Below are 23,795 nucleotides of genomic sequence, written 5' to 3' on the forward strand. Positions count from 1 at the left end.
TTTCCAGATGCTTGCTCTGTTCCTAGCCTAACTTCCTTTGATGAACTGTGACAGAGAAGCATAAGCCAAAAGACCTGTTTCCTCCCCAGGTAACTTGAGTCACCTTCTTTCATCACAGCAACAGTCACTCTAGGACCACAGCCTTTTGTTACACTTATTCATAGCCTCTATTTAAATGCAAACTCTGTCTTCCTCAGCATTCTGAGGTACCCCACTGTATTAGTTACTTTTCTATCACCGTAACCAAACACCAAGACAAAGGCCACATTAGAGAGAAGAGTTTATTTGGGCACACAGCTCCAAGGGAGAAGCATCCATGGTGTGGGGAATAGCTCCTGCTGACAGCAATGGAAACCAAGGGTTCAGATCTTAGACTGCAAGCAAGAAGCAGAGAAAGTGAACTGGGGTGGTGTGTGCTTTATGACACATCAGAGTCCTATCCCCAACCCCAGTTATGTGCTTCCTCCATCACTGAGACCCCAAACAGCACCACCAACTCAGAACCAAGTGTTCAAAGGTGTGAGCCTATGGGAAAAATTGTTGTGTTTGTTGTTTGTTTGTTTGATGTTTATTTGTCTTGGAGGGGTGGGGAAGGGTTGAGACATCGTTTCTCTGTGTAGCCCTGGCTGTTCTGGAGCTCACTCTGTAGATATGATGTCCTTGAACTCACAGAGATCCACCTACCTCTCCAGAATGCCAGGATTAAAGGCAGAAGCCAGCAGTGCCTGACATGGAGTATCCTTATTCAAATCACCGTGTCTACTCCTCTGAGATTTGCTGCTATTGCAATGATAACTTAAAGAGGGGGAAATGCCTACATTTAGAGAGGTTTTCATTTGTTTAGTTATACTTACTTGTTTGAAATCTTTTTCTCCAGTCTTTCTGAATCTCCCTGTATCTCCATCTCTAAATGTTGGGGTGTCTAGGAAGAGTCTTTAGCAGCCCCTTGTCTTTTCTCAAATGCTGCCCACAGTAGATATGCACATTTAGATACCTTCCCTGATCTCAGCCTGTAGCTCTCTGTTTCCAGAATGACCACCTGCTCCTGGATGAGTATTACTCATAAGGAGGCAAGCATGGTCAAGGAGAACATTGTGCTTCTCCCCTAAATCCTCTCTTCTCTTAGTTTTCGCTCTGATCACATGACACTCAATTTGTCTTTATTTCTTTATATAAAAGATACAAGAACTCGATTATTGGATTGAATATTCACATCCTGGTGTCTCCATCATTAGGATACAGAGGCCATCTACCGATGCTTAGTTCTTCAGCACTGAGTTAAGCTACCATCATCTTTCACCAGCACACCCAGAATGTCCCTTAGGACCAACTCTTTCCATCTGGTTTATCGATGTCTTGTTCTCTGACCTTACTTCTCTGCATATAATAGTTGGTCAGCATGTTTACTCTTTATATATTATTTGTATTCATGTGTGGTATGCTCACCTCTATGTATGCACATTTATATGTGTCCCAGTACATAGGCATGTGTGTACATTTTGCATCTGTGTGCTTGTTCTTGTGCATGTATCTGGATATACCTGTGGAGGCCACAGCTTGATATTAAGGATCTTCTTGGATCATTTTCCACTTTTGATTATGGAGCCAGTATCTTACTGAAGCAGAGACATGCTTGCCAAGTTCATCTAACTACATAGGCTATCCCTGAGATTACAGTTCTGGGGAACTCAAATTTGGGTCCTTGTACTTTTTTTGCAAGTATTTCCCCTCTGTCCTGTCTTTTAGCCTGGCCAAGGCTATTTTAAAAATAAGCTACCCTGTGTTATTATCAGGCTCCCAACTCTTCAGTGACCACACAAACTGACTCATTGCCAGAACACAGGGGGAAGTGTGCAATGTGGCTGAACTGTGTCTGCTGTCACCCATCACCCTATTCCCCTGGACCATGTGGCCTCCTTCCACTTCAGAGCTGTTCCTGTGTCTGTTCTCTGCAACGCACACTTCTTCTTGAAGCTTACAGTATTGCTTCTTAACTCCACCCAGGGCATAGTTTAAGTCTTCCTTTTAAAGTTTATTCTTTATTACCTGGATGGCCATCCCCCACACCCCTCCATTCTACCATTTTACCAATGATCCCTTTTAATTTAGTCACTTTGTATTATCCACTTTCATATTGTTGATATAAAATAGCATGATAAAAGCAGGTTGTCAGAGGCCAGATTTATTTGGATTACCAATTCCAGGGGGACAAGAGTTCATCAACATTATGGGTTTTAAGCATAGCAGTAGTCAGGCATGGTGAATGAAGCAGCAAACTGAATCTCACAGGTTCAACCACAAACAGGAGGCAAGAGGGTTAGGAATGTTCACAACTCTCAAAGGCTGCTTCCATTAAGGCTACGCCTCCTTAAACCTACACAAACAGCTCCAACAATGGAGATTAAGTATTCAAATATCTGAGTCAGGGACATTCTCACTCAAAACACCAAAGTTTAGATATTTCATAGTATTGCAGGGCTTTTAACCTTAGCATTTAGAGGCAGAGGCAGGCAGATTTCATTGATTTTGAACCCAGTCTGGTTTATAGACATAGTTCCAGGTCATCCAGGACTATATAGAAAGAGGCTGCCTCAAAAAGAAAATCAGAGTGTTGTAGATTAAAGTACAATTCTTATTCCATTTCCTTCTGTGCCCAGAGCTGACCCTGTGCCACAGCTCTCTGTTCCCAGATCCCATTTGGAGAGAGCTGGTCTCCCAGGAGTGCTGACACACAGGTTACAGGAAGGTCAACCCACTGTCAAAGACAGCAAGACCTACTATCACCAGTGATAATCAGATGACAAGAGGCAAGTGCAAGAACATAAGCAACAGAAACCAAGGCCACTTTTCATCTTCAAAACCCAGTTCACCCACCACAGCAAATCCAGGATACCCCAACATCCTGGAAAAGCAACCAACAGATTGGGAAAAGATTTTTACCAATCCTACATTTGATAGAGGGCTACTATCCAATATATACAAGGAACTCAAGAAGTTAGACTCCATAGAATCAAATAACCCCTTTAAAAAATGGGCTACAGAGCTAAACAAAGAATTCTCAACTGAAGAATACTGAATGGCCAAGAAGCACCTAAAGAAATGTTCAATATCATTAGTCACCAGGGAACTGCACATCAAAACAACCTTGAGATTCCACCTTACATGAGTCATAATGACTAAGATCAGAAACTCAGATAACAGCAGATGCTGGCGAGGATGTGGAGAAAGAACACTCCTCTATTGAGGTGGGACTGCAAGCTGGTACAACTACTCTGGAAATTAGTCTGGAGGTTCCTCAGAAAATTGAACATTCTACTACCTGAGGACCCAGTTATACCTCTCCTGGGCATATACCCCAAAGATGCTCCGACATATAACAAGAACACATGCTCCATTATGTTCACAGCAGTCTTATTTATGATAACCAGAAGCTAGAAAGAACCCAGTTGTCCTCCAACAGAGGAATAGATACAGAAAATATGGTACATTTACACAATTGATTACTACTCATTTATAAAAACAATGACTCCGTGAAATTCTTAAGTAAATGAATGGAACCTAAAAATATCATCATGAGGGGTAACCCAATCACAAAAGAACACTCAAGGTATGCATTCACTGATAAGTGGATATTAGCCCAAAAGCTTGGAATACTCAAGATACAATTCACAAACCACATGAAGCTCAAGAAGAAGGAAGATCAAATTGTTGATGCTTTAGTCCTTCTTAGGAGGGGGAACAAAAATATTCGTAGGAGGAAATACGGAAACCAAGTATGGAGCAGAGGCTAAGGAGAGGCCATCCAGAGACTGTCCCATCTGGAGGATCCATCCCATATACAGACACAAACCCAGACACTATTGGGGATGCCAAGAGGTGCATGCTGACAGACTCCTTAGAGGCTCTGCCAGAGCTTGACAAATACAGAGGCAGATGCTCACAGCCAACCATTAAACTGAGCACAGAGTCCCCAATGGAGGAGTTAGAGAAAGGATTTAAAGGAACTAAAGGGGTTTGCAACCCCATAAGAAAAACAACAATATCAACCAACCAGACCCCTTAGAGCTCCCAGCAACTAAATCAACATTCCAAGAGATCACAGGGACAGACCCATGGCTCCAGCTGCATATGTAGCAGAGGATGGCCTTGAGAGGCACCAATGGGAGGAGAAACCCTTGGTCCTACCAAGGCTTGATTGCCCAGTGTAGGGTAATGTCAGAGTGGGGATGTGGGAGGGAGTGGGCGGGCAGGAAGGTGGAGCACCCTTATAGAAGAAGGGGAAGGTGAGATGGGAATCTCAGGTTTCTGGAGGGGAAACTGGGAACGGGGATAACATTCAAAATGTAAATAAAAAATACAAAATAAAAGAAAAGAAGAAGCAAAAAACAAAAAAGAAACAAAAGGAAAAAAAGTGCAATTCTTGCTCCGCCGAAGAGAATATAGATCTGAAAGTATTGCTATATTCTCATGTCTTATAAGAATATCTCATGAATAATAGATACTCACTTTTTGTATCAGCATTGTGCTTTGTGTTGTGAAACAAGGACGAGAAGTTCGTAGTTGCCTTTCAATTCTGGGGACTCACTAGACCAATGTGTGCCTTTACCTGGAGAGGACCATGATGGAGAGAGGGAAGGAAGGAGATAAGCAAGTAAGGCAGACAGAAAGGGAGGGCAGGAGAGAGGAGCAGGAAGAATTGTAAATGCTGGTTCATTTTGTTTTCTGTTGCACAATCCATGATAGCGTAGGGGATGTTTCCCCATGACTGAGCTTCTCCCTGAGCACATAGGCCTTAGAGCACGTGTGTAGCAGTTCTTCATAAAAAATTGGGTTTTTGTGAAGACTTCATGTATGGATATATATTTAACTCTAGGAGACAAGCTGAAGAGCCCTTAAAGAGTCAAAGTATATGATATTAAACAGACTCTTATGTAAGTGTAATTAATAATGTTGAAGAGGACTGAAATGCAGAAGCTCCCTCTGGTGGCTTAATTTATACACATAGGAAAGTGTCAGGTGAGCTCCCACTGGCAGGACCACAGCACGACTTCTTCCTCCTGTAGCTTTAGCATCTCCTGTGTCCCTGTCTTCTCAGAACTGGCCACCCGTGGGGATTTAGAATTGTCTTATGGGTAAAATATACTAAAGGACCGTGTTTTAGGGGTTATCAATGATATTCGACCCCTGCATATATTTTTCACAACTTTTAAAGCATTGTTATGGTTTTTTACTTCTGACCGTTTTCTGTACTGGGCTCTAGTGTTTATTTGCACTTTGAGCATGTGTGAATAATGTCTACATTATTAGCACAGCGCTAATAACATAGTTTTAGGGCAGGATTTCCTGGTATCGATGAAAATGCCAGACTCCTCTTTCCAGTCCTAGTTTTGGGGAAAGGAGGCATTTATTATAATTTTAATATTATAATATTAATATTAATATTATAATATCTAAAATTTTATAATATTATAACCTTTCTTCCGCTGCTAGATTTTTCTTTCTGAACTTTGTATTTGCCACATTTTGTACTTTCGTTTTGCTTCTGGCTCTAAATAGGTGGGTCTGTTCAATAACTTCCTTAAAAAATCAAGACAAAAAATACCCTGTAACCCACCACTTAAAGCTGTTATTTAGAAATCTCCTCAAACATAAAAATTTCAAAGAAAATGAGTCTCTTCTAGAGGTAATAACACAAACCTAAACTTGCTTTTATTTTATTATCTTTTATTTTTTTTATTCTATTTGCTATTTGTCCTGGCTACTATGATAAAGATTTTGGCAGTTTTAGCATCTCCTTTCTTATCATATGCAGAACACCCATCTATAGTCAACTCCTGTTCACTGTAACCAGGGACATCCACCTATAGTCAACTCCTGTTCACTGTAACCATGGACACCCACCTATAGTCAACTCCTGTTCACTGTAACCAGGGACACCCACCTGTAGTCAACTCCTGTTCACTGTAACCAGGGACTTCCACCTAAGTCAACTCCTGTTCACTGTAACCATGGATATCCACCTATAGTCAACTCCTGTTCACTGTAACCAGGGACATCCACCTATAGTCAACTCCTGTTCACTGTAACCATGGACACCCACCTATAGTCAACTCCTATTCACTGTAACCATGGATATCCACCTAAGTCAACTCCTGTTCACTGTAACCATGGATATCCACCTATAGTCAACTCTTGTTCACTGTAACCAGGGACACCCACCTGTAGTCAACTCCTGTTCACTGTAACCAGGGACACCCACCTATAGTCAACTCCTGTTCACTGTAACCAGGGACACCCACCTATAGTCAACTCCTGTTCACTGTAACCAGGGACATCCACCTGTAATCAACTCCTGTTCACTGTAACCAGGGACACCCACCTATAGTCAACTCCTGTTCACTGTAACCAGGGACATCCACCTGTAATCAACTCCTGTTCACTGTAACCAGGGACACCCACCTATAGTCAACTCCTGTTCACTGTAACCAGGGACTTCCACCTATAGTCAACTCCTGTTCACTGCAACATGGAAGGCGTTTCCTTCCCTTTACTGTCATTCTTCATGGGCCCTGGCTGAACTGTCAATAGAGGGCTACTTCTGTTGTTTGTCCTGAACCAGCCAAATATGTCCACGAAGAGGCTCTAGTATTTCATCCCTTTGTCCCTTAACCTTTAGCACATCACTTTAGTCCAAACAAATTAAATAAATAAAAAATAAAAAGAAGCCTAATTATAATAAGACTGACATTTATTGGCCACCTCTCCAGCTTTCTTCTCAAGGGCTGGTCCAACTAACACTGGCTTTACAGAATGAAGCTAGGAGGGTGAATTTATCTCTGTCTGGACAAGATAGTCATACTCTAGTGGGCTTTGCCCTTAAGTTTTTAAAATCACAAGGGCATGAGGCATGAGAAAATAAACTCACTTTTGTTGTTATACCTGAGAAGTCCCCTATCTATCAGTCTCCTCTGAAACCGGTTTTTCATACAGTGGAACATAGCACACTATAAAATACTATACTGATTCACATTTTATTATTATTCCCATGAATATTAGAGTCATTTCTCATATAATATCTCCTAAACTAAAACGCCATCTTTCAGCATTCAAGGGGCTATGAATTGCTTGCCATTGTCTTATCTGTTAAGCTAAATTATTTAATAACCATACATAGAACACCCATGGGTTTTTCTTTTTTTTACTTTTTTTTCTCCATTTTTATTAAATTGGGTATTTATTTACATTTCAATTGTTATTACCTTTCCCAGTTTCCAGGCCAACATCCCCCTAACCCCTCCTCCTCCCCTTCTCTATGGGTGTTCCCCTCCCCATCCTCCCCCCATTACCGCCCTCCCCCCAACAATCACATTCACTGGGGGGTTCAGTCTTGGCAGGACCAAGGGCTTCCCCTTCCACTGGTGCCCTTACTAGGATATTCATTGCTACTTATGAGGTTGGAGCCCAGGGTCAGTCCATGTGTAGTCTTTGGGTAGTGGCTTAGTCCTTGGAAGCTCTGTTGGTTGACATTGTTGTTCATATGGGGTCTCAAGCCCCTTCAAGCTCTTTCAGTCCTTTCTCTGATTCCTTCAACAGGGTCCCATCATTTTCAGTTCAGTGGTTTGCTGCTGGCATTAGCCTATGTATTTGCGGTATTCTGGCTGTGTCTCTCAGGAGAGATCTACATCCGGTTCCTGTCGGCCTGCACTTCTTTGCTTCATCCATCTTATCTAGTTTGGTGGCTGTATATGTATGGGCCACATGTGGGGCAGGCTCTGAATGGGTGTTCCTTCTGCCTCTGTTTTAATCTTTGCCTCCCTATTCCCTGCCAAGGGTATTCCTGTTCCCCTTTTAAAGAAGGAGTGAAGCATTCGCATTTTGGTCATCCTTCTTGAGTTTCATGTGTTCTGTGCATCTAGGGTAATTTGAGGTTTTGGGCTAATAGCCACTTATCAATGAGGAACACCCACGTTTTTATTCCAAACTTTTAATACTCTTAAAAGGTTGTTGTTCAGTTTGTGCCATATTTTCCTCATGTACATGAGGTTTGTTTGCATGCTTATGCATGGGGTGCACATGTGTCCAGGCAGACAGGCAGATATGCATGCAGAGTCCTGGTGGTGATGTTGGGAGTCTTTCCTAATTACTGTTCATCTTATTAATGGAATCAGGGTCTCTCAGTGGGACCCACACCTTGCCTGGCTCCTCTGCTTAGCAGGCTGGCCCTAGAAATCCACTCTCTGCTTCTTGGGCCCTGGTGTTATAGGATGTCATGTGTCCAGCTGACATGTATGTGTTCTGGAGATCAAGATTCTGGTCTCTGTGCATGCGTGGCAAGCACTTTTACCAGTGAACTATCTTCTAAGTCCTCGATGTGTACTATCATTAATATACTTCCTAAGACTGCCATTGCTCGAGAACCAGAAGCCTGCTAATTGGGGTGAAATGAAAACAAAGGCGTTCTTTGCAAACACCTGAAGATTCTCAGTGGAAACCTACTATCTGAAGACTTGAAAAAGAGTGAGTGGGGAGACAGATGGAGGTGCTCGGTGGCTGACGATGACTCCGCACACTGTGGGCGTTTCCGCAATTATACTGAGAACGGGAAAGTCGGCTAACTTATACGAAGTCGTTGCAGCAAACACTTGACTGGAGCAGGAAAAGTGATATATATGGTTTAGAGTGAGGAGGAGAGTCATTTCAAGGTGAGATGGGAGCTTGGAAACCAGCGGGAAGCCCAAAATGGAACTTAAAGCAGGAGCTGGCAAGCTTTACAGAAGAAAACAATCTTTTTTCCGAGATACTTCAGACTGATTACGGGGGAGAAGATAGAGACCAGGGAGGAAGAAATGGAGGAAATTGCAGTATAAGGCGAAGATGAAAATCTGTCAGCAGAAGCGTGAGGGTTTTTTCAATAGGAAGAAGGCATAAGTATTGAAATGTACCACCCACATTGTCTCTCCTCAGGGGGCAAAGGTGGCAGCTTAAGGCCCTGCTACCAGATGGTTTTCTGCTCCCTTTCAATAAAATGTGAAGAAGGGCTCCCCACGGAAACTCAAGGAGCAGGGTCTTTGAGATTCACGTGCTGTTACTGATGTCTCTGGTTCTTCCGTGCCTACTGGTGTCTTCGGATAACACTGAAGCTAGTTTCTAAGTTTTTAGCTAAAGCTATTTTTTTTTTATTTTTGTAGCTGCAACCAATGCAAACATAATGAGTATAAAGGTCATTCGAGGCTGATGGTTTTCAACCCCTTATAACCTAGAGAACAGTTCAGTGGAAGATGTGGCTACGATTCTAACAGGGGGTCCGGGATTAGATGGTTTTTCTCCCCACTTGTAAGTTCAAAGTAGTTTGCCCCCTCCTCTAATTTAGGAAAGAGAAAACTAAGATTCATAGAAGTTTCGAGTTTCATTTTGCCTCAAGCCCCTGTGGCCAGCCACAATGGATCATGATTATTTTGAAAATATCACGTAATACCTCCAGACATACCTCCCATCAATTCACATCATCGTCTCCTCGGTTCCGGGTACTTCTGGTTGTTGACAACAAATCTTCCTCTTTCTTTCCATTTTAGCACCCAGCTAATATATTTATAGTCCACCATCACTATTTTTTAGCCCCAGGGACTAAAGTTCATTTTGAACTTTGTAATACCTTGGTCTTTTCACTTGAAATAGCCTTCCCCGAGTCCAGCTGATTTTACTTCTCTGTACTATCTATGAATACCGTCATTGGTTGACTTCAGAATTAATCCCCCCACCCCCCACCCCTGCTTGGGAATACTAGCAGTTTTAAACTATATTTTTACATTCAGCGGAGAATTTTCTCCGTAGTTAAACTTATGCAATGGTGTCTGGTGCATTCGTAAAATTGCCACTTCTGGATTTTGCTGTTAAACTTGGCAAACAGTAGGAGCTTTTATCTAATAAACATATTCTTAGCTTTGAAGAACTCCCCCAAGATCTGTCTCCAGCCCACTCTTCCAGCATAATTTCCTTTTGCTGTTTCCTATCCTAACTCTTCCTTTTTAGGTAAAACAAAATGGTAGCCACGTTCTGCATGGAACCCTTACATCTCCGTCTCTTAGGGTTTGCTTTTCCCCTCAGCTCTATTCTTTGCTCTGAGATGATTTTCAAATGGGATTATGTTATCTATTTCTGCTCCTGCAATCTTCTTCCTTTTCTGCCTTCTTGCTCCTGACTCTGGATCCTGGTGTTTCTCTGCAGGCCTGCCCTTGCCCCTCTCTACATTCTGGCCATTATCATCCTGCTGGTAATGATGGGAAAACATCAATTTCCTGCTTGTCTTAAAAGGTTTATTATCTTGGTATCCACATATGGCATTCCCCATCCCCATACTATGAAAAAATGCTACACTATATTCTATTTATTTTCTTACAGAATATATTCATATGTAAGATTTGTATGGTAAATTGTTGCATTCCTTTTGGTAATTTAGACTTTCCTGAAACATTTGTGGTTGCTTTTTCCCCCCATCTTTCAAACTCTCAGTCCATCCCTTGACTTGCTATTCAGATATAACTTCTTGAAGCACTTCCTTAAGCACCTCAAGTACAGTTGAACAGCCCACTTCCTATGCAACTGCAAGTATGCTGTTGGCTTTAGTGCTGTCCTCTTTCTGTTATAGTCATGAAAGATGGAAAAATGCAGTGGCTGCTTTACACCGAACTTAATTTAACTGTGTGCATGAATGTACCTCCAGCACTTGACATAATGGTATTTAATGAGTGCTTGTTTATGAGTTCACTTTGTAGAAATCCATCTCAACATGCCCTTCCCTAACAGATGCTCAAAATCTCATACATGGCAGGGGTGATCTCATGTTTTTTAATTTCCATCTTTCTACAGTCCCAGAAGATATCAGAAACACAACCAGAAGAAAGCATTATCTATCTCCAGTGATCTCTCTCTCTCTCTTTCTCTCTCTCTCTCTCTCTCTCTCTCTCTCACACACACACACACACACACACACACACACACACACACACAGAGAGAGAGAGAGAGAAAGAGAAAGAGAGAGAGAGAGAGAGAGAGAGAGAGAGAGAGAGAGAGAGAGAGAGAGAGAGAAGATCTCAATTTGGAAGACCTCATTCTGTTTGGTTTGTAAGCTCTGTTAAGGCAGAAGTCATTTTTCCTCTCCCCTAAAGTTCAGCACAGGAGCTTCACAAATGTTAGAAGTAAAATAATTGTGAACAGGAGGATGAAATATATGCATAATTATTTTAATATCACCAATATGGAGCAATCAAAGAAACAGAGAATTTTATACTTTGGAATAACCTTGCATTTTCACCTCAGGTATGGGACCATCAATCTCAAAGAGCTTTCATGCTATTTTTAAGGTCTCAGAACTAAGAAAAAAAAATAGACAAGAAGTGAAGCCTCCTGGTTCTGCAAACGGCTTTTGTATCTATTTCAAACATGCTGTGTCCTCTTGAACTATGTATTATCATGAGTCTTACTGACACATTAGATGCTAAGTCGACTTTCCAGTGATAATTATGTTAAGTTTGTAAATTATCGTTGCTTTAAGAGTATCTAAAAGGCAATCAAGTTTGTTTTTTATTTTGTTTTGTTTTGTTTTGTTTTGTTTTTTTGAGACAGATTATCTGTATGTAATTCCGGCTGTCCTAGACTCATTTTGGGGCCCAGGCTGGCTTGGTACTTGGAGATCTGCCTGCTTCCACTCCAGTGCTGTGATTAAAGGCATGTGCCACCGCTGCCCCACTGCAGTCATGGTTTTTCTTTTCATTGTTGGAAGAGTATACCATCCTTGAAATTTTATCAGTATAAGAAAGAAGGTATAGAGGGATTATAAAATGAGATTGTATAATATTATACAATATCTCATGGACTCATTGTCAACAAGACCTGGTGGTACAAGCCAACCATTCTGCTTAGTTGGGAGGTTGAGGCAGAAGAACAGTGAGTTCAAGGGCAGCCTGGGTAACTTGGGACCTTGCCTCGCAATAAAAAGTACAGTCAGGCTGCAGATATAAACTCATAATGAAGTGCTTGACTAGCATGTGTGAGGACCCAGCCTCCCTCTGTGAATTGCAAACAAAGGAACTCTGCCGACTTACTGTCCTTTCTCTGTAGATATTAACTTTTATCCTTTAGGACTCATTCAAACTTGAGTGCACATTCATCAAGGATTTATATTATCTTACATGAATGTAAAGCTCGATGCATATCTATTTTGGTTAGGCAGTCCTGCTTATACAGGTAATTTAGCTTTTACTTTACGTCTTGATTTTTGGATAGCTTTTGCATGTGTATTGAAGCCCGTATCAATATGCATGGGACTGGTTTGTCATTATTGGTACTGAATTCAAATCCGTTGATTCTCATTGTTAAAAACAGACAAGCATTATAGTTGTTGAAAACTAATGTACTAGGGCAAATGTACCATTGTTCTGTGGTCTCAGTAAAGCTAGAGCAGGTTTGTAACTGCTTTCTGCTGCCTTCTGTTTGAAAGGTGAATAAGATTTGCGGCCTTCCAGTGAGAACAGCGACGCAGAGCCCCCGCTGTACTTTTGATCCAAGCAAAGAGAGGCATGGGATGAAGATCTCTCCAAGGAATGGTGAAGAGACACTTGCCAACAGAAGAAAGTAAGACATTTGTTTTACAACCAGAAAGAGAAAAGAAAGTAAGCCATTAATTCTACAAGAGAATAGAATGTGTACATTAAATAGGCCCAAATGTAGTATGGAAGGAAAAAAGTTCAAAAGCCATTTTACTTTATTTAAAAATGCAGTGGCTCATAGGCTGGCGAGATGGTTCAATGTTCACAGCACTTGCTGCTCTTACAGAGGACCGGAGTTTGGATTCATTCACCTAATGTCACTGTTGTCTCTGAGACTTCCTGCCTCCATCTGTTCACCGAGGCCCAGTCCTGGGAGTTTCTACCCTGCATACAATCTAATTTAGCCCTAGAATGTTTTCAACCTCTGAGACTTGCTGCTGAAATATCTCACCCCATCCTAGTTCTTTCTGAACACTGGCTGGCTGATTCAACTCAGCTGTTCTGTCACAAACTCCTCTCCTAGCAATCTTATTCAATCTGGCTTATCTCTCAACCTTTGAATTGCTCTGCTTGTCTCAAACTAACTCTAGCAATCTGTCCTAATCTGGCTCCTTCTCATTCTCTGCCTCCTTCTGTCTTTGCCTGTGTCTAGCTTGTTTTCTCTCAGTACAACTGTCCTGGTAAAATGGTTTCTTCTTCTTCTTCTTCTTCTTCTTCTTCTTCTTCTTCTTCTTCTTCTTCTTCTTCTTCTTCTTCTTCTTCTTCTTCTCTCTCTCTCTCTCTCTCTCTCTCTCTCCCCCCCCCACGCCCCCCCGCCCTCACCCGCCCTCACCTGCCCTCACCTTTCAAGTAACTTCCCTTTCCTCTCTTTCCTATTCTGTCAAATATTTCCCTGATTTGTTACTCTGTCTGCCACTCAATAGACTTCACTTTCAAACACCGGTGCTTTGTTCTACAAACTAACTTTACTCTCATTGCCTGGGATTAAAGGTGTGTATTGAGTGAGTGTAATATTCCAGCCAGAGGGATTAAAGGTGTATGTTAAGGCTGAGCTGCACTAAAACTAGAAACAGGTTTTTGAAGTAAACACAATCCTGGGGGCCACGGTGCAATTAAATATGCTGCAACACACCCACAGCAGGCTAATCCTGACCACCTGTAAGTGCAGTTTCAGGGGATCTGAAGCTCCTCCTGGCCTCCTGTACACGTTACATATATAGAAGACTGAGCACATATAGACACATACAAAAGAACAGATTTAAAAATTTTCAATTCAGCAGCTTAAGCTTTCTTATCAATTTGGAAGGTAGATTAAGCTTGTGGGAACTATTAATTGTTTTGTGGCTATGGGAATTATTCTTTATTATATTGGGGCAGATCCAGTAACACATGAGCATTGCATATTTAAACTAAGGACCAGGTGCTTTATTTTAACTGAGTTTAGGTAATTGTAATCTGGTTTTGCACAAAGGTAGTGGTGACTGTCTTACACAGTGTAAGACAATGCGACATACCATGTGACTCATGTTTCAGAACGTTTAGCACTCTTGAAATAGAAGAGTAAGAAGTGCATTTCCATCTACACTTTACCTGCAGTGGCTGAATGGTTGATGCCAAGCAGTAAACATTAGGCAGAATCCACTCTGCCCATCCCTATTTCTCTAGGTAAATTAGACCCTCCTCTAGTATCCCTTTGATTGGTAATTACCATTGAACACAAAAAGCTATTCAAACTACAGAAAAACCCTTTCTCTCCTTTTTAATATTGAGTTGACTATGCATCTCTTAGGAAATCGTGGCTTCTCTATCATGGCCATATAGATGTAACCCAATTTCAGAATGTTACATCTTTTGTATTAGTTCAGATAGCTGTTTTCAATATCTCTTAGATAATCTACAATAAAGTGTTTTTAAGGATTTATTTATTTATATTTATATGAGTACACTGTAGCTGTCTTCACACACCAGAAGAGGGCATCAGATCCCATTACAGATGGTTGTGAGTCACCATGTGGTTGCTGGGAATTGAACTCAGGACCTCTGGAAGAGCAGTCAGTGCTCTTAACCACTGAGCCATCTCTCCAGCCACCAATGAAGTGTTCTATACAACTTTCTTCATATAGTATCATCTGTTTTTTTTTATTTTATTAGTGAATTGATTTTATTCTTCTCTCATACATTACATCCTGACTGCAATTTTCCCTCCCTCCACCCCTCCCAGTCCCTCTCCCCAGACCCACTTGTCTTCCATTTGCTTTAAAAAAGAGAGAGGGGAGAGAATATCAACTGAACATGCATAACATGTTATAATAAGACTAGTATAAGCCCTCACGTCAAAGCTGGAGAAAGCAACCCAGTAGGAGAAAAAGGTTCCCAAGCACAGGCAAAGGAGTGAGGCACCCAGCACACACACACTTGCACTGTTAGGAATACGGTAAGAAGACCAAGTTACACAACCAAAACGCTTATGCAGAGAGCCAGGTCAGACCCATGCAGGCTCCCTATCTGTTGGTTCAGTCTCTTTGAGCCCCTATGAGCCAAGATTATTTGATTTTGTGGGTTGTCTTGTAGAATCCCTGACCCCTCTGGCTTCTACAATCCTTCCTCCCCATCTTTTGTAGGGTTCCTGCCTAACGTTTGGCTGTGGGTCTCCGCATCTCTTTCCCCCAGTTACAGGATGAAACCTCTCTGATGACAACTGGGCTAGGCGCTGATTTGAGTATAGCAGAATATCATTAGGGATCATTTTATTGACTTGTTTTCCCTGCCAGCCATGTTTGGTTCTATCCTGGGTCTCTGGGCATCCTGCCTCTGGTTGCTGGCCATCTAGGCAGTATCAGACATGGATCCCCTCTCACGGCATGTGCCTCAAGTTGGACCAATCATCGTTTGGCCACTCCCGTGAGTTCTGCACCATCATTATTCTTCTGGATTGACGTCCCAACCTTGCTACTAGATGCCCTCCTACGTTATAAAAGGTGGCCAGGTTGGACTCTGTATCCCTCATTACTAAGGAAACCTCTCTCGGGTCACTCTCATAGATTCCACAGAGTTTCTACTACAAGGCTTTCTATATGACCCCCTCCCCTGTGTCTTCCAATTCTTGTCATCTGTGGCAGTACTCTCTCTTTTCACGCCCACCCCCTCCTGGAACTGAAATCTTCCGTACCAACCTCACCTGGAACCTCAACTTCCAGTCCATACACAAAAGCTATTCTTTTTCCCCCTCCCAGAGAGATCCATGTACCCTTTTGAACCTCCCTTATTATTTAGCCTCTCTGTGGGTTGTAGAATGACTGTCCTTTACTTAACAGCTAATGTCCACTTATAAGTGACTACATATCATGTTTGTCTTTCTGGGTCTGGTTAAGTTCACTCGGAGATTTTTTCTCTGTCATTCTGTTTCTCATTGAAATTAATACAGAAGCAGTATGCCACGGTGTTTAAGGGGCATTCCTATTCCCTACATTAAACATTAAAAGTCTATGTTTTCCCACATGGTCCTGAGCTGGCCCATCCTTTCATTTCTAGTGTTGTTTTTCACTTAACACACATTCAGATTTCATGCACAGGCAGTGACTGTGTGTCATTGACTGGCCTATGTCTGTGAATCACAGCTTGTTCTGAGCCAAGCTTTTATTCATTAGTTATTACTGTGATAACTTTTCTTTGAGGGATTTTGAAAATCTTCGTAACTCACTTTAGTACTTCTATTTACCAAACATTCTACAGTATGCTCTTCCCGATAGGTTTTATAGTCTTTTGGTCGGGTTGGAATGGGAGTTATTTCAAATAAGTTGTTGATTTATTGCTATATATGTGGTGACTCTTCTGAACTTCATCTCTGACAGTCCACCGGTAGGACCAAGCTTTCCATTTTGTGATTTTATTGTACACTAGAACTGCCATGTTGTCCTGAAAGCCAATGCATCTGTCAATCTCACCGGGACTAAATGCTATTATGTAACATTTAGATGTTCTCTGTAAGAAGCTGCTGTTCATATCTAGAGAAGGCATTCCTGATCATTTATGGTAACTAAGAGAAGCAAACAATATGTCCATAATAAAAAAAGGAAACACGATATGTAAAACTCAGAAGCAATATGTCACAGAAACAGTGAGCGCATTTCCTTTAGGGAAAAATGTGATGGAAGAGGAGAAGGGGCGGGGGAGGGGAAGGGCAGAGGAAGGAAGGTGCGGTGCTTCTGTAAATTAGAAGCACGTGCACAGGAAAAGCACTTGGCAGCTCTAAGCAGTCGTGGAGGCCATTTCTTTACACTGAATGCCTGTATTCAGATGTAACAAATCAGAAGAGAAAAAATGTAGTCACTCATAAGATATGCCACACAACATTAAGGAGGTGGGAACAGACAAGCTAGTTCTTCTTGAAAACAGAAAATCTGGTCAGACTTTACATTATGGAAGCCCCCCTCCCCCAAAACCACCACTACTTTCACCCTAACAAAAGAAACCCTTGCTGAATCAGTTGTTTCTGTCGCTGTGATAAAACACTATGGCCAAAGCAACTTATACAGAGAGTTTGTTTGGCTTTCAGTTCCAGAGCGACAAAAGTCCATCACATCTGGGTGGGAAGGCACCCCACAGCAGTCTTTGTGGGGTCAGGAACCTGAGACATCATATCTGAGGCACAACCATAAGCATGAAGTGGAAGCTATACCAGAATATGAAATCTGAGCCCCACCCCAATGATGTCCTTCCTCTAGCAAGGCTGCACTCCCCTCAACTTCCTCAAACACTAGCACTGACTGGAGACCAGGTGTTCCCGTACCTGGGCCTGTGAGGGACTTGTCCCATACGGGCCATCATATTCCTCTCCCTGGTACTCATGGGCTTGAAGACGTTCATAATGCAAAGTCCAACTTTAAAAGTACCATAGTCTTTCTCAGTAATAAGACTTTCCGAAAGCCCAGAGTGCAGAGTCTGTTCTGATACTCAAAGCAATCCCTTAATTGTGACCCCTGTACAACTGAAGAATTATATACTCCTATATGCAGTGGTTGAGAACATACATTACTCTTCTAAAGTGGATGGTGTAGTAAGGCAATACTAGATCAAGCAAACCAAACCAGCAGGGCAAGCACCAGATTCTATCTGAGTGCCCAGTGACTAGGACTTCAGCTCTAGATGGCTTAGATGGCACTGTTTCAGCGCTTCTACCTCTGCTGCAGCAATTACATTTCTCTCTGTGGCTGGTTCTATTCCCTGTACTCTTGGGCATGTGTCTCATAGCTACTGGCATCTTTAACATCCCGTAGAATCCACTTCGATTCAGGCTTTATTTTCCATATGGTGGCCTGTGATGGCCTCCAGGCAGGGACTGCCTTTCTGCGTGCTACTTGGCCTCAGTGGCTGTGTGAAATCATGGAGGAAATGGAGTCCATGACCCATTTGCTCTTACGTCCTTCATGCCTGCAATACCAATGACACTGGTGCATCTTGGCTGTCAGTTTGGGACAGACCCTGTGCGCTTTGAATCACCTTGCGTCAGCTTTTATTTAATGTCGCTTGCTAGGACCAAGTCTCATGTGAGCCTGCAGGGGACATCGATCATTCGGACCACCACGCCTGTTCTAGCACCATGACCAACTTTTATTCACATTATTGAGATTCCCTGTCGACGCCTTATAAATCCTAGTATTCTGCCTCTGTGTAGTGAAAGTTCACATTCTGAATTAGACAGTGAGGCCCGCCCCATCTGTGAGCAAAAGCATAAACACAGTAATGTAATTAATTAACCATGTTTTTACTCTACCAAACAGGTTACACCGTTCAGCCATATTCACTATAGGAAATGATTCGTGGACATGTGAATGGGTGGTAATTGTCGGAGATTGGTAGCACTCACTACTTCTACCTGGTGGAGGTGGGCAGACATTTCCTGGCCTCAATTGACTATCAGCAGCTGATGGGCAATGCCAGACTGACAGGCCATGTGGTATGAGGGGTTTAACTTTGTGTGCAGATGAAAAATAACATGTGTTGAAATATATATCATATTCTCACTATGTCCTCTGCACTCTCCCTATGCCCTCCACTCTCTCCCTATGCCCTCCACTCTCTCCCTTTTTTTATTTTTTTTTCCACAACCACCAGGCACATGCATGGTACACATACACATGAAGACAAAACACCAATGCACATAAAATAATAAGATGAAATAAAACATAAATAAATGAATGTGGCTTTGCCTGTTTTTGATACCTTACAATAAAGGTAGAGCTTTATAGTAAAGTAAATGCATTTAGCTAAGTTTCTTAAGCCAAAAGTAATACATGCCACTTTTTAGCAAACAAATCTTTTTTTTTTTTTATTAACTTGAGTATTTCTTATATACATTTCGAGTGTTATTCCCTTTCCCGGTTTCCGGGCAAACATCCCCCTCCCCCCTCCCCTTCCTTATGGGTGTTCCCCTCCCAACCCTCCCCCCATTGCCGCCCTCCCCCCATAGACTAGTTCACTGGGGGTTCAGTCTTACCAGGACCCAGGGCTTCCCCTTCCACTGGTGCTCTTACTAGGATATTCATTGCTACCTATGGGGTCAGAGTCCAGGGTCAGTCCATGTATAGTCTTTAGGTAGTGGCTTAGTCCCTGGAAGCTCTGGTTGCTTGGCATTGTTGTACTTTTGGGGTCTCGAGCCCCTTCAAGCTCTTCCAGTTCTTTCTCTGATTCCTTCAATAGGGGACCTATTCTCAGTTCAGTGGTTTGCTGCTGGCATTCGCCTCTGTATTTGCTGTATTCTGGCTGTGTCTCTCAGGAGCGATCTACATCCGGCTCCTGTTGGTCTGCACTTCTTTGCTTCATCCATCTTGTCTAATTGGGTGGCTGTATATGTATGGGCCACATGTGGGGCAGGCTCTGAATGGGTGTTCCTTCAGTCTCTGTTTTAATCTTTGCCTCTCCCTTCCCTGCCAAGGGTATTCTTTTTCCTCATTTAAAGAAGGAGTGAAGCATTCACATTTTGATCATCTGTCTTGAGTTTCGTTTGTTCTAGGGATCTAGGGTAATTCAAGCATTTGGGCTAATAGCCACTTATCAATGAGTGCATACCATGTATGTCTTTCTGTGATTGGGTTAGCTCACTCAGGATGATATTTTCCAGTTCCAACCATTTGCCTACGAATTTCATAAACTCGTTGTTTTTGATAGCTGAGTAATATTCCATTGTGTAGATGTACCACATTTTCTGTATCCATTCCTCTGTTGAAGGGCATCTGGGTTCTTTCCAGCTTCTGGCTATTATAAATAAGGCTGCGATGAACATAGTGGAGCACGTGTCTCTTTTATATGTTGAGGCATCTTTTGGGTATATGCCCAAGAGAGGTATAGCTGGATCCTCGGGCAGTTCAATGTCCAATTTTCTGAGGAACCTCCAGACTGATTTCCAGAATGGTTTTACCAGTCTGAAATCCCACCAACAATGGAGGAGTGTTCCTCTTTCTCCACATCCTCGCCAGCATCTGCTGTCACCTGAGTTTTTGATCTTAGCCAATCGCACTGGTGTGAGGTGAAATCTCAGGGTTGTTTTGATTTGCATTTCCCTTATGACTAAAGATGTTGAACATTTCTTTAGGTGTTTCTCAGCCATTCGGCATTCCTCAGCTGTGAATTCTTTGTTTAGCTCTGAACCCCATTTTTTAATAGGGTTATTTGTTTCCCTGCGGTCTAACTTCTTGAGTTCTTTGTATATTTTGGATATAAGGCCTCTATCTGTTGTAGGATTGGTAAAGATCTTTTCCCAATCTGTTGGTTGCCGTTTTGTCCTAACCACAGTGTCCTTTGCCTTACAGAAGCTTTGCAGTTTTATGAGATCCCATTTGTCGATTCTTGATCTTAGAGCATAAGCCATTGGTGTTTTGTTCAGGAAATTTTTTCCAGTGCCCATGTGTTCCAGATGTTTCCCTAGTTTTCTTCTATTAGTTTGAGTGTGTCTGGTTTGATGTGGAGGTCCTTGATCCACTTGGACTTAAGCTTTGTACAGGGTGATAAGCATGGATCGATCTGCATTCTTCTACATGTTGCCCTCCAGTTGAACCAGCACCATTTGCTGAAAATGCTATCTTTTTTCCATTGGATGGTTTTGGCTCCTTTGTCAAAAATCAAGTGACCATAGGTGTGTGGGTTCATTTCTGGGTCTTCAATTCTATTCCATTGGTCTATCTGTCTGTCTCTGTACCAATACCAGGCAGTTTTTATCACTATTGCTCTGTAATACTGCTTGAGTTCAGGGATAGTGATTCCCCCTGAAGTCCTTTTATTGTTGACGATAGCTTTAGCTATCCTGGGTTTTTTGTTATTCCAGATGAATTTGCAAATGGTTCTGTCTAACTCTTTGAAGATTTGGATTGGTATTTTGATGGGGATTGCATTGAATCTGTAGATTGCTTTTGGTAAAATGGCCATTTTTACCATATTAATCCTGCCAATCCATGAGCATGGGAGATCTTTCCATCTTCTGAGGTCTTCTTCAATTTCTTTCCTCAGTGTCTTGAAGTTCTTATTGTACAGATCTTTTACTTGCTTGGTTAAAGTCACACCGAGGTACTTTATATTATTTGGGTCTATTATGAAGGGTGTCGTTTCCCTAATTTCTTTCTCGGCTTGTTTCTCTTTTGTATAGAGGAAGGCAACTGATTTATTTGAGTTAATTTTATACCCAGCCACTTTGCTGAAGTTGTTTATCAGCTTTAGTAGTTCTCTGGTGGAACTTTTGGGATCACTTAAATATACTATCCTGTCATCTGCAAATATTGATATTTTGACCTCTTCTTTTCCGATCTGTATCCCCTTGATCTCCTTTTGTTGTCTGATTGCTCTGGCTAGAACTTCAAGAACTATATTGAATAAGTAGGGAGAGAGTGGGCAGCCTTGTCTAGTCCCTGATTTTAGTGGGATTGCTTCAAGTTTCTCTCCATTTAGTTTAATGTTAGCAACTGGTTTGCTGTATATGGCTTTTACTATGTTTAGGTATGGGCCTTGAATTCCTATTCTTTCCAGGACTTTTATCATGAAGGGGTGTTGAATTTTGTCAAATGCTTTCTCAGCATCTAATGAAATGATCATGTGGTTCTGTTCTTTCAGTTTGTTTATATAATGGATCACGTTGATGGTTTTCCGTATATTAAACCATCCCTGCATGCCTGGGATGAAGCCTACTTGATCATGGTGGATGATTGTTTTGATGTGCTCTTGAATTCGGTTTGCCAGAATTTTATTGAGTATTTTTGCGTCGATATTCATAAGGGAAATTGGTCTGAAGTTCTCTTTCTTTGTTGTGTCTTTGTGTGGTTTAGATATAAGAGTAATTGTGGCTTCGTAGAAGGAATTCGGTAGGGCTCCATCTGTTTCAATTTTGTGGAATAGTTTGGATAATATTGGTATGAGGTCTTCTATGAAGGTTTGATAGAATTCTGCACTAAACCCGTCTGGACCTGGGCTCTTTTTGGTTGGGAGACCTTTAATGACTGCTTCTATTTCCTTAGGAGTTATGGGGTTGTTTAACTGGTTTATCTGTTCCTGATTTAACTTCGATACCTGGTATCTGTCTAGGAAATTGTCCATTTCCTGAAGATTTTCAAATTTTGTTGAATATAGGTTTTTATAGTAAGATCTGATGATTTTTTGAATTTCCTCTGAATCTGTAGTTATGTCTTTCTTTTCATTTCTGATTTTGTTAATTTGGACGCACTCTCTGTGTCCTCTCATTAGTCTGGCTAAGGGTTTATCTATCTTGTTGATTTTCTCAAAGAACCAACTTTTGGTTCTGTTGATTCTTTCTATGGTCCTTTTTGTTTCTACTTGGTTGATTTCAGCTCTGAGTTTGATTATTTCCTGCCTTCTACTCCTCCTGGGTGTATTTGCTTCTTTTTGTTCTAGAGCTTTTAGGTGTGCTGTCAAGCTGCTGACATATGCTCTTTCCTGTTTCTTTCTGCAGGCACTCAGCGCTATGAGTTTTCCTCTTAGCACAGCTTTCATTGTGTCCCATAAGTTTGAGTATGTTGTATCTTCATTTTCATTAAATTCTAAAAAGTTTTTAATTTCTTTCTTTATTTCTTCCTTGACCAGGTTATCATTGAGTAGAGCATTGTTCAATTTCCACGTATATGTGGGCATTCTTCCCTTATTGTTATTGAAGACCAGTTTTAGGCCGTGGTGGTCCAATAGCACGCATGGGATTATTTCTATCTTTCTGTACCTGTTGAGGCCCGTTTTTTGACCAATTATATGGTCAATTTTGGAGAAAGTACCATGAGAAGCTGAGAAGAAGGTATATCCTTTTGCTTTAGGATAGAATGTTCTATAAATATCCGTTAAGTCCATTTGGCTCATGACTTCTCTTAGTCTGTCGACATCACTGTTTAATTTCTGTTTCCATGATCTGTCCATTGATGAGAGTGGGGTGTTGAAATCTCCCACTATTATTGTGTGAGGTGCAATGTGTGTTTTGAGCTTTAGTAAGGTTTCTTTTACGTATGTACGTGCCCTTGTATTTGGGGCATAGATATTTAGGATTGAGAGTTCATCTTGGTGGATTTTTCCTTTGATGAATATGAAGTGTCCTTCCTTATCTTTTTTGATGACTTTTAGTTAGAAATTGATTTTATTTGATATTAGAATGGCTACTCCAGCTTGCTTCTTCTGACCATTTGCTTGGAAAGTTGTTTTCCAGCCTTTCACTCTGAGGTAGTGTCTGTCTTTGTCTCTGAGGTGTGTTTCCTGTAGGCAGCAGAATGCAGGGTCCTCGTTGCGTATCCAGTTTGTTAATCTATGTCTTTTTATTGGGGAGTTGAGGCCATTGATATTGAGAGATATTAAGGAATAGTGATTATTGTTTCCCTTTATATTCATATTTGGATGTGAGGTTATGTTTGTGTGCTTTCATTCTCTTTGTTTTGTTGCCAAGACGATTAGTTTCTTGCTTCTTCTAGGGTATAGCTTGCCTCCTTATGTTGGGCTTTACCATTTATTATCCTTTGTAGTGCTGGATTTGTAGAAAGATATTGTGTAAATTTGGTTTTGTCATGGAATATCTTGGTTTCTCCATCAATGTTAATTGAGAGTTTTGCTGGATACAGTAACCTGGGCTGGCATTTGTGTTCTCTTAGGGTCTGTATGACATCAGTCCAGGATCTTCTGGCCTTCATAGTTTCTGGCGAGAAGTCTGGTGTGATTCTGATAGGTCTGCCTTTATATGTTACTTGACCTTTTACCCTTACTGCTTTTAATATTCTT

The 23,795-nt window shown here is 41.6% G+C and overlaps 1 protein-coding gene across 5 annotated transcripts in view; it reads left to right on the forward strand.

The window, feature by feature from the left end:
• The window catches only part of Gpc5 (glypican 5), a 1,436,787-nt gene that overhangs the window by 326,601 nt on the left and 1,086,391 nt on the right, over positions 1–23,795 (forward strand). For all 5 annotated transcript variants that reach the window (XM_039093413.2, XM_039093414.2, XM_063274345.1 and 2 more), the window contains one exon: positions 12,497–12,630. In XM_039093413.2, coding sequence (XP_038949341.1) covers positions 12,497–12,630 — 134 coding nt within the window. The remainder of the gene's footprint in view (positions 1–12,496; positions 12,631–23,795) is intronic.

The sequence above is a fragment of the Rattus norvegicus genome, chromosome 15 (assembly GCF_036323735.1).
Source record: "Rattus norvegicus strain BN/NHsdMcwi chromosome 15, GRCr8, whole genome shotgun sequence".
Taxonomy (NCBI): domain Eukaryota; kingdom Metazoa; phylum Chordata; class Mammalia; order Rodentia; family Muridae; genus Rattus; species Rattus norvegicus.